Source organism: Pithys albifrons, chromosome 6 (assembly GCF_047495875.1).
Source record: "Pithys albifrons albifrons isolate INPA30051 chromosome 6, PitAlb_v1, whole genome shotgun sequence".
Taxonomy (NCBI): Eukaryota; Metazoa; Chordata; class Aves; order Passeriformes; family Thamnophilidae; genus Pithys; species Pithys albifrons.
In genome coordinates this window covers 21788404-21806197 of record NC_092463.1, presented here as the reverse complement: position 1 = coordinate 21806197, position 17794 = coordinate 21788404, and the positions used below count along the sequence as shown (strand labels likewise).

General features: G+C 36.7%; 1 protein-coding gene across 3 annotated transcripts in view; it reads left to right on the top strand.

The window, feature by feature from the left end:
- NRXN3 (neurexin 3) overlaps positions 1-17794 on the top strand; it is a 1004771-nt gene that overhangs the window by 879151 nt on the left and 107826 nt on the right. For 2 of the 3 annotated variants that reach the window (XM_071557743.1, XM_071557741.1), the window contains exon 4: positions 12163-12252. In XM_071557743.1, the coding sequence (XP_071413844.1) occupies positions 12163-12252 (90 nt within the window). Of the gene's footprint in view, positions 1-12162; positions 12253-17129; positions 17190-17794 lie in introns of all 3 variants that reach the window. The other variant, XM_071557744.1, reaches the window with a different exon arrangement.

The following is a 17794-nucleotide window of genomic DNA, read 5'->3' as shown; positions in this document are numbered from 1 at the left end:
CTGCAAGCTGAAGAGATTTTGTTGTGGTACTGCCAGATCCCATTGTGGTCTTAGTATTTTCCTATCCAAATGCCCTTATGAGTGGGCAATGAGTAAGGAACAAGAGCACTGAATTTTGATTAGCCTTCTAGGCTGAATGTGATCCCCAGGCTTCTTGTCATATACTTTTTTGTGGCTTTTGACTTTTCATATTGTACTCATTTTGTGGAACTTAAATGAGCTCTCAGATGGTTCCTATCAGCATGAATTGGCGACAGCATATAAAGTGCCTTTGACAGATTTACTGCATTTCATAATGAGCCTAAAACATATAAAAAGACAGGGTTAATAAAACAGAATTGGAGAAGCACATTTTGAAGGCAGTATTGTGACATATGTTGAAAGATCTGCCAAGAGGGATGATTAAAGCATGACAAGTTGATGAAATCAACAGTTGATTGTAGCTTGTCACTGCAGGGCCATAACATTTGTAATATATTTATAATGTTGGAAAATTGATAAATATGGCTACATGATAGGAACCCTCAAGTTTTGGTCCCCTATATACACTCACATATGAACCTACACACTTTAAGTTACCAACAAACAAACATACTGTGGAATTTGTGCAAGAACACTGATAATAATGCCTGTCCATACTGGATGATGAGATAGGATCTGAAATGATATAAAAGTACAAATTGTTGCCATGACTCTTTCAGTTTAACTTCTACATAGTACACGTTTTGCTTTCCCACACAAAGAATGGCTCATTTCCAGTTCTCCAGATCCTCAAAGAATTTCGTGGAAGTGATGTAGGTCTTCCAAATTCTGTCTTTGAGGACAGAGGAGAGGAAAGGCAGAAAACAAAAAGAAGTTGTTATATTGTGGCTTCTGGTACACATTGCTCCTGTTGAAGTTTTGTTTCTCAAAACTGATCAAGGCTCTTGTCACACACTACATCCAGTCTGAGTGAGCTGCAGACTTGCCTTCAACAAGTACCTCAAGCCCATGTGAGTGGCAGTCTATCAGGTTTTGGAATTTCTGTCAGCCTGGTGTTAAGAAAGAAGGAAATGTAAACCTTATATGTAAGGTAACCAAGCAGAACAAATAAGATAGTATTATTTAACAGCAATTGTAATGAAGGAAGGAGTTTACCTAAGGAAGGATACATGCAAGTAGCCATGACCATCTAATTCCCACCCAGGATACCACAGATAGTCCTTGAGCATTCTGCTGTAGCCTTTATTACTGCTATGTAACAGTCACATGAAAAGTCACATGACACAGAGGCAGTATTAGTTTTAATTTAGCCTATGTATCTTTCCTTGTTTGTGTCCTTGATAAAGAAAATCCTACCAGAAATTGCTGACAATTTGAGGAAAACTTTTTGTCAGTGCTGTCCAAAAGAACAGAGGTATATATTATATTGCTGCATGCTATTAGTTGAGTTAGTGTAGCAGCATTCTTACATCTTCCTGAATCAGACTAAATGTCCAACATGTCAAGCCTACAGGTGAATACCAAATACATCAGAAGAAAATTTGCTTTAGTGGTCAAAATGGCATTTCTGTCCAATGGTCCTGGCTTTGGGATCTTTTCTGTCCTCCCAGAGCCTATTTGTTCGTCTAATCAATCTTCTTGAGGCTGAGAGCAGCCAAGTGTCTGATGCTCCAGAGAATTACAGTAACCCACCTTGGTAACAACAAAATTATACAACAAAGGATGTCCTTCTATAAAAATTGGCCTATCATTATGCTTCGTTTGTGATCTGAAATATGAGGTCACGTAAGCTGTATGTGTTTTATATCATGTCTACAGTCATTACATTTATATTACTCAGTTGGAAAGCAAATGGTTCTTTTTTTCCCCCTCATTAATTTATTCAGAGAGACATGATTATGTGGAAATACTCCCACTTCTGCTCAGCCAAGTTTAAACCATGACAAATCAAAACCTAGGCAGTTAGTGGCATCTGTAATTTTTCTCCATTTCTCTTATTCTTTTACCATTGATGATCTTGATTCTCAAATTTCAGTTCATTCCTCTAAGCTTAGTCCTATGAACTAGGATTCTTTTAAAGACAAATTCTTGCAACACAGGGTGAATGCTTATGAAAGGTTCTATAAACCTTTGACAATGGTAATTCAGCATATACTGTAACTCGTGACGAAATGGGTTTTTAAGATTACCCAATCCTAGACTTGCTCTATGTCCAAATGTTCATGAAAGTATGCCAGGACACTGCTGCATCTTTCTGCCTAGTTGTTCTCACCCTTGTGGTATGTAATGTAAGACTCCTGGGCTGGGGGAACTCCCCTAAATACTGGCATTGCATTCTTATACTTACTACAGGCCTTTGAGTCCCATTCCCTGATATACTATGGTGTGAAACAGATCCAAGCCATGCGCTTTTACCTTGTATTTCTTTGACATCCAGCATGCTTCTTTGTAAAATCATCACTATCCCATTTTCTGTTAATAATAATTACATACTAAGAGTTATAGGTATATCCTGATAGCTTGGTCTTGGTAACAGTTCCATGCCAAAGTATACAGCTGCTGACATAAGCATTTGTATCCTAACTTTTTTGTGTCCACTGGTCCATGGTTGTATGAGTATCCAGGTACCAGTCATAAACATTATCACCACAGATTTCTGATAAATTTCTATTTTGCTGGTGCAAGATTAACTAGAATCATCAAATGGCTTGGGTTGGGAGGGACCTTAAAGATCATCTAGTTCTAACTTCCCTATAATGGGCACCTTCCGCTAGACTACTTTGCTCAGAGCCCCATCCAACCAATTACTATTGATCCAGTCATCTGATGGTACATAAAATGTAGCTGTATAATGTAGGGCAGAGAAAGATGGAGAAATATTTCTCAGATGGAGACTTAGACTAAACAGCATCCTGCTAGACAGTACAGTGCAGTGAGATCCCAGACATTAATATATTTACTGTTCTCTCCTGGGTGAGTTCTGTTTCAGTTCTCCTGGTCAAACAGAGTTGTTACATTTTCTTTCTTCTCTCTCTCTCTGACTCTCTCTCTGTCCCTGTCTTCCTCTCATACACTTGTGCACAGTAAGAATGAGCAAACAAATATCTGGCCTGAGGGATGAGAGGCTTGAAGAACAGCTTTGTGCTTTTCTGATCATATTGCCTGAAGAAAGAACACTGCCAGCTGTAATCCCAGGTTGATGTGCTGACATGCAGTGACAGAAGGGGCTCATGCATCCACATCAGCCTTCTCCCTGCTCACTGAAGGCACTTGAAAGCATAAAATTATTAAAATTCAATGCTAGGAACTGAAGCAGAGCAACTCTGGGAAGGGATGGTCAGAAATGAAAAGGGCCAGTCATGGAGCCTGGAGTCAGAAGTTCCCTAATCCCAGACTTAGCTTTAGAGATGCCCTTCCATGTGGTCTTGGATAGTGCTTTTACCACTCTATGGCTCAGATTTCCAATCAGTAAAGGGGGGATAAAGCACCAATTTACCTTATCTTGAGGGGCTTAAATAGAAAATATTCTTCAATTCACTGAGTATGGAAATCTTCCTGGGTCAGTGAATTTGTATCTTTGTCACTTATTGAGCAGCCTTCTCCATAGTCTACACTCTAATAATGGGAAAAGACTATACATGCTCTATTTATGTATTCAAATCCCCATATTATATCCCTGATAATATATGCACAGGAAAATGAGATCCAGAAACATCTCATGGTTTCTAGGGGATACAACCCAGATCCATCACTGCCAGCACCAAGGGAGAGACTGCAAGTCCTGCTGGAACTGAGCTGATTCCCACATAGATACTGGAGTCCCTGCTACCACCTTCCAACAAGTGGTCTTGATTTCAGTGTAATGTCTGATAAACATAAAGAGGAGCCCTTCTTGAATGGGGAGTGCAGAGCACTGGACCCCAAGTGGTTCAGCAGGAATCAGTTTTTTCTAATCCTCTGGCCATGCTGACTGTGTAAGACCTAAGCCAGCTGTCTGCCCCAGTGCTTGTTTGCAGGGGTGTGACAGCGAGCCACAGACTCTTTGTGAAGCAGGTATAAAGGCACGGATTTTCTTACCTTACGCCATGCAACATGCAAAGGCACTTGTACTATTTTCAGTTTCACATTGTTCCTGGAAGCAAAATAGTTGCGCTCTTGTAGCTCCAATGCCTAACCCAAAATATGTAAACTAGACTCAGTGTGTCTGTGTCCTGACTGCCTAATGCCCAAAATGCATAAGCAGCCTCTAGATAAATGGAATTTAATAGAATTTAAAGTGTCAATACAAATGAAGTGCTTTTGGCATTTGGTTTTTGCTGCTTGTTTCTACTGGGGTATATAAATCACCTTGTGACCTTTCACAAAGGAATCAAAGAAATGGGATGTGGGGACAGCAGCAGTGGATTTTATTCTGGTCTCTGTTTCATATTTCTTTCTGCAAAATGATATATATTCTTGTTTAAAATGGAAAGATCAATATGTAGTTTCAGTTGTTCTTTAATAGTCACTTTAGCCTTGGCTGCCTGATAAGGTGCTTAATTTGGATGTGTTCAGTGAAAAAAACCCAATTATTTACACACTTCTTACAAAACATCTCAAACAACTAGTAATGTAGACACACAAATTGTTTCATATTTTTACAAAGGTAGAACTGATAACTTCTTTCTCTATACTGTACAGTAGTTCAGGTTTTCAATAGGTCAAATGAGATCTAAAGCAGATTGCTTTTATTTCATGCCCATGACCTCAGCTTCTATAGGGCTGAAATGATTCAGTATAATCTATGCATATAAAATAAGACTTGAGTCACATTTTTCACAATACTTTTTTACTTTCTACACACTTGAAAAAGTTTGATTAACCTTCCACCTTTTCTAGTCTGAGGTTTGGGTTTTTATCCTCCTATAGTGCTTCTGTGTTAGATTTTTGAGGGTAAGGCACTTGTTTTCTTGTCATCCAAAACAGGATTGAAAGACTAACTTAAGGGAGGTTGAGATGTTACTGATCTTGTCCTGGGGTAGAGCAGTGAATTAGATGACTTTTCCAAGTCTTCTTTAGTCTCACTAATGTCATGATGGCCCATGTTACCTGTACCTTCTGGACAAATATTTAAATTCTTATCTCCTAGTTTGCCTATGAATTGCCCAATGATTTGGACTGAATGGTGCTTTGCTTTGAATTGGGACCCCAAGTTTTTTAGGCTAAAAAAGATCAGATAAAATAGAAAGTGGCAGCAGAATAAAGCTTTTGGTTGAGGCACTAGAATCTTGGAAAGAACTTCAGTTGCCTGAGTAGCTTTTGCTGTTGTAGCCTTGCTTGCTAATTCTGTCTCTTCAGTATTTACATTACCAAGACTTTGTTGTGTCTTGTCATGAGGGCAGTGAGCTGAGGAGAGTTGCAGTGTGAAGGTCAGCTTTTAACTCCAGTCCACAGTGAGATGAACGGAAGGAAAGGTGTTGCTTCCAGCAAACAATGTGATGAGAGGGAATTGAAGATAAAGTCAAGGGCATCCAGGACTAAGGGGAAAATGAGGACAATAAATAAATTGAGAATTCAATAGCAGAAGATGCCACTTTATTGAACAGTGAAGGCAGAGGAAAAATATAATATACAAGAGCTGAAGCAAAGCTGAACAATGTCTATTCTTTAATCCCATTAAATGAAATAAAGTTCCAAATTTGAATTAATCTGTAGCATCCCTCATTAGACAAGGCAAAACCGAAGTTTTACAAGAATTTGTAGAGGGATAGTTTGTGGTAGTTAGAAAGATTCCTGATCACCAGGGTTGTAATTATTTTGGTTAGCTGCATGGCCATCCTGTTTCATTTCTGTATAAGCCACATTCAGGTTTGGACTTCTTTCACGTGTTTTCAAAAAGCCATTATAAGTAGAGGTTTTTCATGTGTTTTTATTTTAATGCAATCATTCCATGTGTTACATAAGATAAACCACAATGTGGTCTTACAGTAAAACAACAAAATAAAAAGACCTGATTCTAAAACTTGGTTGTATTGTTGTTATTCCTTTCTGATTTATGTAATAAGATTCTAGTCCTACTAACAGACTCTAGTCTCTTATTAATAGACTTATCTTGGTTTTCTAGCTGAATACGAAATATGAACAAATGGTGGTTGTACTTTGTAGATTTAAAACAAAATATGTATTTAAAGGAATGTGAAAATGGGGCAATTCTGTACACTCTAAGTTTTTAAGTGCAGCTGCCTGAAAACAGAATTGGTTAAAGAGGTTCATTGTGTGCAAATCACAAACACACTTCAGAAACTTTTGTGCCCTTTATTTGAATTTAAGGGAAAAAGGTAGCTTCTCCATGATGCATGCAAGTCTCCTTTTCCGGGGCACACAGCATCAGCTCTACGAGAGTTTTGGGGCTGAACTGAACCAAGTCAGTTTATGTTAGCAGAGAATTTAGACTCAAAGATAAACTTCGCATGTTGTAGCAGGCTGCCTCTCTCCTATCATGATGTCAATTAATTGTATCTCAATCTGAGTGAGATTGTGGACATCAATAAAAATTCAAGGGGAGCTGCTTTAAAGGCCACTGGACGAACTAAGCTATCAGACACCTGCCGTTTACAAGCCCTTTTCCTCCTGAAATTCCACCTACAATAAGGGAAGAAAGGTAGACTCATTTTAAACCTTGAACACTGATATCAAGATGATTTTTTAAAAATCATTAGTATCACTGTAGCACCTTTCATTTAATAACAGCTCAGTAGATGAAATGTCTCATCCTTTTTAGAGACTTAGAAGCAATGAAGAAATGTTGCTGCTACATTGTCTCTTCATAGAACAGCATTTGACAGTAATTTAAGGCAGATGAGTGTTTTCTTATGGTATTCTTTTTAGCATCTTCACAGACTTGACAACACATTAGGTTGGAATAATATTCCACCTGAAAGTGAGTACTTTCTTTCTGCCTGGTGCAATTTGCTGGAACCTTGCAGGTTTTCTCTTTCGCACCAAAGAGGAAGTAAATCATCATGATTTCTATTTAGTCCAAGAAACAACATTTTTCAGAGCTTCAATTCCTCTTGTACTTTCTTTAGCTTAAGAATCCATTTTGCTTTTGATATAATGTTAATGCAATAAAGGCTATTTGTTTTCTTAAAGGAAGCATGAGCAGAAAAACAAACTATCATCCATCACAGAAGGGCTTTGGAAGAAAATTCTCTTTTGCCCATGAGCAAATTTAAAGTGTCTCCCCCTGGACTGTTGCACTGTCTCAAAACTATTTCCTGTGGGAACTGCCAATAGTCATTAGCACAAGCAAATAATTTTGATTTTTTTTTTTCCATTTTAGTTGGGTCTAAGTTGAAGATTATCAAAAGCTAAAGTTCAAAGTGAATCTAATTTATTTATCTGTTTAGTCTGTGGAGCAGGGATACAGAGGGCCTCAATAAAAGACAAAAGACTGCCAACTGATCAAATTTAATCAGTAGGCTCTGATTTTTATGATTGAGATGTCAGGTTTTCTTGGGGAAAAGAGGGAGCATCCAAAAAAAAAGAAAATAGAACTCTTGTGCCATATTTCTCCCCAAAGTATTTAATCCTCAGGAATGTCTGTAGTATTTGAAATGTTTTGAATATTCAGGTTAGCTAGGATTCAAGGATCCAGAAGATTTCACAATTACCATTAAAATCCTTGACGTCATAAAAACCTAGTTGCTTATTAGTTGGCTGGAAAACTTGGGAGATGCAGCAGAATTTCTATTAGTTTTGAATGTAAATCCCGAGTGGGACAAAATACTTATTTCAAACCTAGTGCTCACATTTGGCTTTGCTTTAGAATTTTTACATGGAAAAGGAATAAAAATAGGTGAAAGAATGCATTTATAGCTATGGCTCTTTAGAAGAAGCTCAGTCGTTGCGCAGATGTTAAATCATATTGACATGCAGGAATTTAGTATGCAGATGAAGGAAAAAAGAGGAAACATATTTTAAATGAACAGTTCCTATTGATACTTGAATCACTTAAGCAGCTAGAACCTATGGGAGGAAAAATATTTAGTAAATCACAAGTAGCAAAACTAATCAACACAATTTTACTATAAGAAATTATATCCTGCAGACATTTGAGACCGACTGGTTCTGAATGCAGAAGAATTTTGGGACTGAAGTATTTTCTAAGATAAATTCAAATTACTATTTTATGTATTCTTTTCTGAAGTACAGCCTTGATTCAGAGCTGGGCTCAAAGAGAAAAAAGAGAGGATCTACATTAGTTACATGAAGGGGTTGTTTGAATATGTGTATCATTCAGATCTAGAAAGGAATTGCATTGAGGTCACACAAGGGTTATTGAAAATTTCTGTATATGAAGATGGATACTTAAACACATCATGGCTGGGCTGTCAGAGGTCCAATGGACTCACTTCATACTTACTTATGTTACTTTCTGTTGCAAACTGTGATATTTCCTTTTTGAACTCTCATATCAAATATGTTTTTTTAAAAGCACAATTCCAAATCAGTATTAATTCAGTAATTGTATGGTTTTAATGGTTATGTTGAATGAATATCCTGAGCACTTAACAACGAAAAGCTTTGTTTTTAACTCACTGTTTTAACTGGGTATATGAGTGAAGACATTCTCATGCACATGTTTTAAAAATCACTCTTACTTATGTCTGAAATAAAATTTAAAAACAAAACAAAATAGATCAGATACTAATGTTGCAATTTAAGCTTATTTGAATTTTCTAACACCCTTCAATTTTTCATAGCTTTTAAAGGTATGATTTTATATGTATTTTAATCTTGCTGAATATATCTGCATAATAATAATAATAATAATAAAATTAAATTAAACCTAATTTAAAAAAAACCCAACCAAACAGTTTATAAAGATCTGGTGGGGAATAGTTGCCATATCTGACTTTCTTGAAGGTCTACAATTTTATTATAAGAAACCCATTTTTCTTGTCATGTCTTCTTTGATTGTCCCATTTCTTTTTTTACCTTAGTCTTGTTGGTCTGTTCTTGTCAGATGCCTTACTTCTGAGAAATTTCAGTCTTCTACTTTTTTTCCTTTCTACAATCAGCCTTCCACACAGAGGAAGAGGCACTCCATGCCAGTCCCTGACTGACTCTGGTATTCCTTTGAACTTTGTTCTTTCTGAAAAAGATCTTCAGGTCCTGTAAAAGGTTACTTTTGTACATACCAAATTAAGCCAGTGGAGTTTTTTGTTGTTAGGAAATAGGGGTACATAATTTCTTTGGGACTCTAGAAAATGTGTTTGCCCATCAATATTATGATATCAATGCACTTGTTTAGCTAAACAGTAGTCCTTACTCAGAATATACTCTATAAAGTGGGGAACTATCTCCTGAAATTACCTTTCTCTATTACATGCAATATAGATGTAGTAGCAGCCTCTCTGTAAGTGTTCAAGAGTGGTTTGGCAGAGAAATGTAGGTATTTAAGTGCCATTGAAATGCCTCCTGAGTATCTTTCAGGACCTGGTACTCTCTTCTTATTAGGCACACTGCAACAGAACAAAAATATCCTAAAGAACATGCAGATTGTTTATGATTGTGTTTACGAGGTGAGCATGGATTAGTATGTTGAGAAAAGGTCTAATGGATAAACTGAATGCCTTGAAAGTGGTCTTAAAAAAGAAATTGTTTATGTAGTGAGCTTGATTTAATTTTGTTTCAGTTCTTCCCAAACCAGAGGGTCTGCTTCCCTGTCCTGTGCGGGTAAACTTCCCCTAGGCTTTAATGAATGGGAGAACTTTCAGGAAAGGAAGCTATCCTTTAGGTTAAGAAAGTGGTAAAACAACTGATCTGCATGACCTCAGCTTATATTAGTCATCAGCTTATTATAAACATATCAAATATCATTGTTTTGTTAATATTACTATCTCTTTAGATAGGGTTTTTCATTTGTTTTTGTTGTTTATATTACCTTAGCTGCTCTTTATCAATATTTTTCTTGGACCCTGCACTGAACATGATTTAAATTTTCTGTTTAGGAATCTGTATTTATAGAAGTACAGACCTGACTTTTTATTGGTGCTGATATGAATTATGAGAGCTGGGAAGGTACTTACAGGTACCTTAATGTCTGTGAGTGACTCTAAGCCACCATGGTACATTATTTAATATGATTTGATAAATTACTGACAGAGAGTGTCTTCAATACTGTATCTTTTCCTGCTAGTTTTTCCAAGTAGCTGATTGTATATGGCAGGTATCTGAGGTGCAAGAGAGAAATGGAACATTGATATGTGTCAGCTGGGACTTAATTAGATATTTCTATGATAAGCAACAGCAGTTTCCCATAATTAATCTGTTACAAGGAAGTTAAAAAGTAGATGAATTTCCAAAAAAGTAATAAGGAATTGGGCCAGTAAAGCTGTTCTTAAATGGTTCTGCTTTGTTATACCTGTTGTCCCAAATAAGTAGCAATGCTCCTAATGTTCATCTTGATAGTTAAGAGATACTAACCCAAATCCAAATTGCTGTTTTCCTTACAGCTGATCTTACAGAGATATAGATGATGGGTTTTATGAACACCCCTAAAACTTAGGTTGATTCATGTGAATCCTTTTGGGTTTATAGCTGGTGTGTTGCTATAGTGCCTCTCACCTGTACTAGAAAGCAGTAACAAGATGCTGCTGGACAGCACAGCTGTGGTCAGCAGGTACCTCATACAGACTGGCAGAATTTCTGAGCAACAGTGACGCAGTAAGGACTGTTGGGCACACGAGATCTACCAGTCATATTCCTTGCAGAATGGAAGTGTTTGCTGTTGACTGGCTGGACTTACATGACTTATATGACTCAGTAACTTCTTTTTTTTTTTTCATTAGTATGTCTTTACATTGAAAAAAGATTACAGCAACTGTTTCAGAAAGTCATATATGAAGCCACGTCAAGTTATTTATAGGTGGGAATTTAAAGGCAGTACTGTAAATTGTGCAGAGCAGTTGCCGACTCGGACTGCCATTTATTCCAAACACATATTGGAGCACAACTGATCTACTGAACTTCTGTTTATGGCAGCATTCCTTCAGTAAGCTGGGGGCTTACTCCTTTTACTATGATATTATAATGATGCTTGTAAAGATGCACTCTTTTTGTGTCTATCTGACTGAAAAGGTTTTTGTAAAAATAATCCTTGAAGCAAAAACCAGAATGAGTCAGAAAGGGACTGTAGCTGAAGAAAATGAAAAAGCAGAATGATGGCACTTATTCTCTGTCACTCCTAACACCATCAAACTGAGCTGCTCCTTTCTACTAGAGGTTGCCCCAACCCATCTGACCTGTACCATTTTCTAATAGCCAGGGAATTTGGACAGAGGCTTTGTGTGAATCCTTATCCTCTCTGTGCAAGTGGTAGGAGCTTTACTCCAAAATATACTTTATTGGATAATTCTATTATCTGTCAACATGGAACAATGGAACTGCACTGGCCAGAATTTACATCTTGGCTAATTATTTCTGCTTTTATTTAAATTAGTTTATAAGCTTCTGCTTTATTCTGGCAACAGGCCCAAGCCTTTGGTAACTGAACACAAGTCTTCACATATCCCTAAATTAACAGCTTTTCCTTTTTTTAAATTTTACTGCCCTTTTTTCCTATCCATCTTCCCAATTTTTAGGTTGGTTTTTTTTTTAAACTAATTCTATTATGTCCTTTCAGCATCAATTTCTTATATTTTCTTTCTTTCTTTTCTGTGTTTCCTGGGTTTCTAGTCCTAACATGTGTCTTCTTCTAGTGCAAGAAGGTTTATCAAATTACTGCTGTGTGTTTATGTGAGTGACATATTGTGCCATGTCCTTATGCAATCAGATCCAGAGTCTGATCAAAATGTTTTAACTCATGGCAATGAGTTCACTCGAGGTCTCATGTCACAAACAAATTACATATGCCGTCTAACCAATTCGGGTAAACAAATACTCTGAGGAGAATCTGAAATATCTTTTTCATAGGATTTAATTTTTTCGACCTTCCAGAACCTCAGGCGTTTGGATGTATAACTATTCTCCACTTTACTAAAGATAAATCTCTCTCTTTTCAAATATATGTACACACATGTGCACTTATTTATTTATAGCTAAATAAGGTCATAAAAAAACCAAAAAAATCTAGGATGTTTTAACTGTTTCATTGACTTTTCAGATTGTTTTTAAGCTGTTTTTTAAACTTTAAAGGCAACACTGATAGTGAACGGTTCCAAATGGTAAAACAGAAAATCCCCTTCAAATATAACCGGCCTGTAGAGGAGTGGCTGCAGGAAAAAGGTAACAGTCATTAAAACTTTCATTTTAAACCCATTTGATTCTAAACTCTCATTTTTAAAGCCTGCAAATAAATGTTTCCTAAATGATAATCGCCTGCTGCATAAATGACTGTTTTAATTTTCATTATAATTTGTGTCAGCTTCCACCTGCCATATGTTGATAAATCATGCTATAATACATTGCTATTAAAATGCAGTTAAAGGGACGGAATTCTAAGTCTGCTATAATAGTAATGACAAACAAACAAGCAAAAATTCAGGAGATGTTTTCTTAAAAAAAAAATGAAGAAGAGTGAAGAGCAACAACATGTATTATGGCAATTTAACCACTGCATGATTTTCCTACTTTGTTTTGATTTTAAGCTACATTAGAGATTTTCAAACCTACTTGTTAAACCACTTCCTTTAAGTTTCTTTTTTTTTCGCATGAGTCTCATTAGCCACTATGGCTATGTATTTCTAAATTATATTAAGATATTTAAACAATTTTTTAAAATGCTGTAAAGAAAACATTTTTAACATTTTCTTTAAAATTACACTGAGGAAGACAGAGAAAGATATTGTTCTGTTGTTTTTATGGTATGTCTGGAGTACAGTTTGTACACTCAAATGATACATTTTTTTCTAAGTTATGTGTCAAATTTTTCCCTAACATATTCTCAGGCAATGCTACTTAATTTTGTGGTTTTGCCTCGAGTAATTGGGCTCAGTTCAGCAAAAGACTTGTTAACATGAATAAGTCCAATGGGCTTGAGTGAAAGGTCTGCACACAGTCCATGACCTGTTGAAATGGAACTTTTGTCAGAACAGTAATAATTTTTTGTCAGGAATTTGGAAGGGAAAATAATCTTGGATGTAGAGCCCATTTCAAAGCCATTGAAGATCACATACTGATTTCAGTATGGTATGAGCTAGGCTTTTGGTGATATAGTGGAGTTTAAGTCAGGAAGATCTTCTCCCTCTATACTAAATGTGCTATTGAAAAAAAAAAACAACAAACCAAACACTGTAACTAATTCCTTGTCTTGAAGTCTAGCAAAAACAGAACATAATCTTTCTTCTCTTGTTTCCTTTTATGAAAATAATGCTGATAGAAGGGGGAACCTTTGAACTCAGATCTTGCATTTTCTGTGCTGTTTTAGACTATGGTTGTTAACACATTTTCCAAGGAAACCAATCTTTTGTAGGACTGGAAAAATATAATTTAAGTTCTGTTTCAAATTTCTAACCTCAGCTGAATTAACAATTTGGTTTATCCAGTATGGATTAACTTAAGGTCAGGGAGGATGCGGCTAAATACACTTAAAATATTTTTACGTGAAGGGCCTGATCCTGCAAAGCGTTGTGCACACTCATTCCCTGGTGACTTCAATGAAAGCTGGCAGTGTTGCTCACTTTTCAGGTTTGGTCTACAATGGTGTAATGTTTATAACTAAAGCTAAAGTATTTTGAAAGGCCAAATATTTGTGTAACCAAAAGAAATATTTTTTACCACCAGTTTTTTATGAACAGTTAATTCAGCTAAATTTGAAATAAATTTTAAGATAACAATAAACAGAAAATGCTTATTGAGTCTCAGTGGGTTGCCCTGTTAATTTATAAGATCAAACTAAAATAGATAAATAAAGTTTAACAATAAAAAGAGAATAATTTTGTAAAGTCTGAATTGCTAAAGTCCCTTTAACACTAAAGACAATGATTGACATAATTTTGTTAAAACAGATGCATGTCTAATTCCTTGATGCAATTCATGTGCTTGAGATACCCACCTTTGTTTCCTTTTGGTTTGCTTTTGCTTTGATTTTTTTTCCTTTTTTGGTTTTCCATTAAATGTTTTATTTTATCTCACTGCTTCTCCAAGTTTGAGCTTGAAAGCATGCCAAGGCACTTTCATTTGTAAGCCATCCTGAAGTTTTGAACTGAAGTCTACCTTTTGTGGATATTGATGTTTTGTCAAAAGACAATCACACATGCACCAGGGTCTAAAAGAGACAATATTTGACTGTTCAGACACTCTCAAAGCACTGGATGCTGTTCAGCTAGAAGAGTAGAGCCATGTTTTTACTAAAGCGAAAGGAAATTCAGTCTTCCCCCTTTGTGTGAGGGAATGATATTGTGCTGTGTAACACCTGAGACCATATAGCTTTGTTCCTTCATTCCAAAGTACATAGACCTTTTCGGCAACTTAGATACCACTCAAATTAAAAAATTATAAGAAGGAGTAATTTATGTAGCTGTTGATCAATCTGCTCATCCTTGTGGTCATCCACCTAAGAAATAAGGTAACATGGAAACCCTCTGTCAGAAGACTTTATAAAGATAATGAGTGAAAGGGTAGCTTGCTATCAAAATGGAGCAAAGCAGACTGATGAATGGAGGAATAGATTCCTCAAAGAGAGAGCATATAGAATAGCTGTATTGCCCATATGAGTTCTTGGCTTGGGTGAGGTAAGATGAAACACTTTTTGACTGATGTGTTTGAATGCAATAGATTTGGTCTTCCTTTCGTACCACTGCTATGTTATTCATAATAATGAAATAGTTCATTCTTGGAAAACAAATATAACACAAAGTCTTTCTGAAATGACATCATTACTGGTTGGGGGGAGCTTTTAAATTTTATAAATTAGTTTAAAATATTTTTTAACGATCCCTGGTTTACAGTCTTGAATTGTTTAAGTAATGAGCAAAATATCAAATGCTTTTAACTTCACTGAGATTATGTATGTGAATATAAAAAGAAGTATTAGTTTTAGTTTGTTCAACTCGAGTAGTCATAAATCCAGCAGATTTCCTTGGCAGAATATCTGGTGTCTGCTGAGGCACAGATGTTACCTGTTCTGCAACTGGATGAGCTAATAAAGACCCAGAAGCATCTCATCAAAAGGACTGATCCCAGAAGTCCTTAATTATTAAAGTCTCTCTTACCTGCCTGTAAAGTCTCCTTGATGTAAGTAACTGTAGTTTTGAAGTGAGAACTATTAGTGTGAATTAGGGTTTGCAAGATCAGGCCCAAAATCTCTCCTAGTACTACAGAGAAATTCAAATTCTCCAAGATTTCTCTGTGATATTTTTAATTAGAATTCAGTTTTCCAAATAAAGAAGTTAATGAGAGAGCAAACAAAGAGAAAGATCCTGTGCTATTCAGAATATCTAAAACAACCTTCAGAAACTTAAAATATGCTCATAATTTACCTTCAGTAGTAAGAAGAGTTCTCTGTGGAAAAAAGGGCTCTAATTCTGCAGTCCTTACACACCTAGTAGAATTTAGTAATGTAAACAGTTCCTCAATAAAATTCAGTGGCCAAATAAATTTTACTTATGGAAACTAAGGGCTTCCAATCAGCATCATCAAAAAATTATTAGAAGAGATATGGTGGCAGAATTAAGGATATGTTCTCTCAACAGTTTTTTCTCATTCCATATACATTTCCCTGTTGTCTGTATTCATGTGAGTGTACACCATCTTAGAGTGAAAAAGGAGGAATTACATGTTGTAGGTGACTGGAACAAGTAATTGTGCTTCTAACAAGTACAGTTCTAATAGCAGTTCAGACTCCAACATTGACCATATGGTGCAGTGCGTTAATGCACTGGTCTAGAAAATCAGTGAACAAACAGTGAAGACCCCACGCACAATCAAGGTTCCGTTTTTACTAGAATGGGGTCACCTCCTTGGTGTACACTTTCTTTCAAAATTAGAAGGCACAGATGAAGGCCCAGAATTGGAAACATGGCACTTTTTTTCAGACTTTATGTAATAACTCCTCCATCTTGAAAATAAAGCAGGAGATATGACAGACATGTCTAAAGCTGTGCTATGAGCTTGAGTTAGAATAGATGATATCCTGAGGAGAGTTGCAATCCTCCATTAAAAGCAAGAGGACCTCTTTGTCTCCTGGTTTGGGGAGCTCTCCTAGCCAGAGTAGAAAAATTTCTCCTTTCTCATCTTCCACCTTCTTCCCTTTGGCAAAAGATGAACAAAGATCCAGTATTGATTGAAAGGAAGAAAGGAGTGGAAATGGAAATAGAAAACTTTGAACTGTCAGTACCTTCCATCAATTTTCAGATATAACATTTCAAGTTTAGTGAAATAACTCCCTGTTCTTCACTCATCTTACCTCTAGTTTTTGGTACTCTTATCACGAGTGAGGGGGGAAGGAGGGATCAGAGGCTAATGACACATCTCGATTCATAGGGGCAGAGACAATACAGACAGAAATATACTGATAGAGGAAGGGAATGTATCAGGAGAAGGGAAAATGGTGCAGTAAAGATCTTACATGATTTTAATTAAAAAATCTAAAACAACAGTATAGAGGAAAAAAGCAAAGTCTGAGAACATGGTATGGGAAAGGCGTTTTGCCTTCTACAGAGTACAGTGCTATTTCCTCTAACTCAGACAGAAACTGGGCTGAAAGGGCTGAGTATCTTGACAGATACTGTTACTGGATTCTGTATTCCTCACAGACAAGAGTAAAGGCTTTGTTTACATTCAGGGGATGTGTGGCTTCAGTGCATGTTTGTTCATGTTTAAATAGACGTATGTTGCCTCTGGCAAGTTTAAAACCTTCTGAGATGCAAATATCGCATCAGGTGTTTTGACATTTTCTGGGAGAAGGATACCCTCCATTTTTATTTCTCGTTTCTTCATCAATGCAGTTACTCCACCCTGATCAAGTCCTAATTTTTCATTACAAATCTGTGGGTGAGGAGCACAAGGGATGTGCGGCCCACCTCCACATGTCTGTATGTTACACCTCTCCATCCACTTTTGCTTAGTTAGCTAGGGCCCTCTTTGGGGACAGGAACTACTTTCAGATACATTTCTTCTCTTGTCCTCATTCTCTTCCCCATGGTCCATCCTGTCACCATAAGATGATGCTACACCGCATCACCACTTGACTTCAAGACCCGTCACGACGACCACCAAAATTGGTGAGCTCCCCCTTGTATTTTGATCTACTCTAACCACTGGCTGTGAAGGAATGAGCAGTGGGTTACAGACTTTGTTTTGCTACATGGTGGCATTCTGCACCTTTTATCAGGTTGGACTAGACAGAGAAAATGGCGAGTGAGAACTGGGGAGTGGGAATGGGATGGGAACACCTACTTCAAACTTGAGAAAATGGGGAAAAAATGGGAAAACACAGTAAGGTATTTGAATGATGATTGACTTGATGCTGCATTGATAATTCTTCTGAGCTCTGTCCAGTCTGGCTGTCTGCTCATTCAACAGATTCCAGGTGTCATACCCCTGATCTTCTGAGGAATAGTGAAATTATAGGCACTTTTCACTTCATGAAGCAGTGGTCAATATGATCAACTAGTGCAGCTGGGATAAAACAGTATTTATAGAGCAGTCCAGGCTGAATGTGATGTGAGTGTCTTGCAGACCTAGGTGAATTGGCAATTTTTACTAGGATTATTTTTAATAAATACATTTTTTAGTACATATGATATTAGACTACTTCTAACACTCAAGGTGTTACCGTGACTAAACCACATAACCTGCCTAGTTTTGAATTTCTCCATCTGTAAGA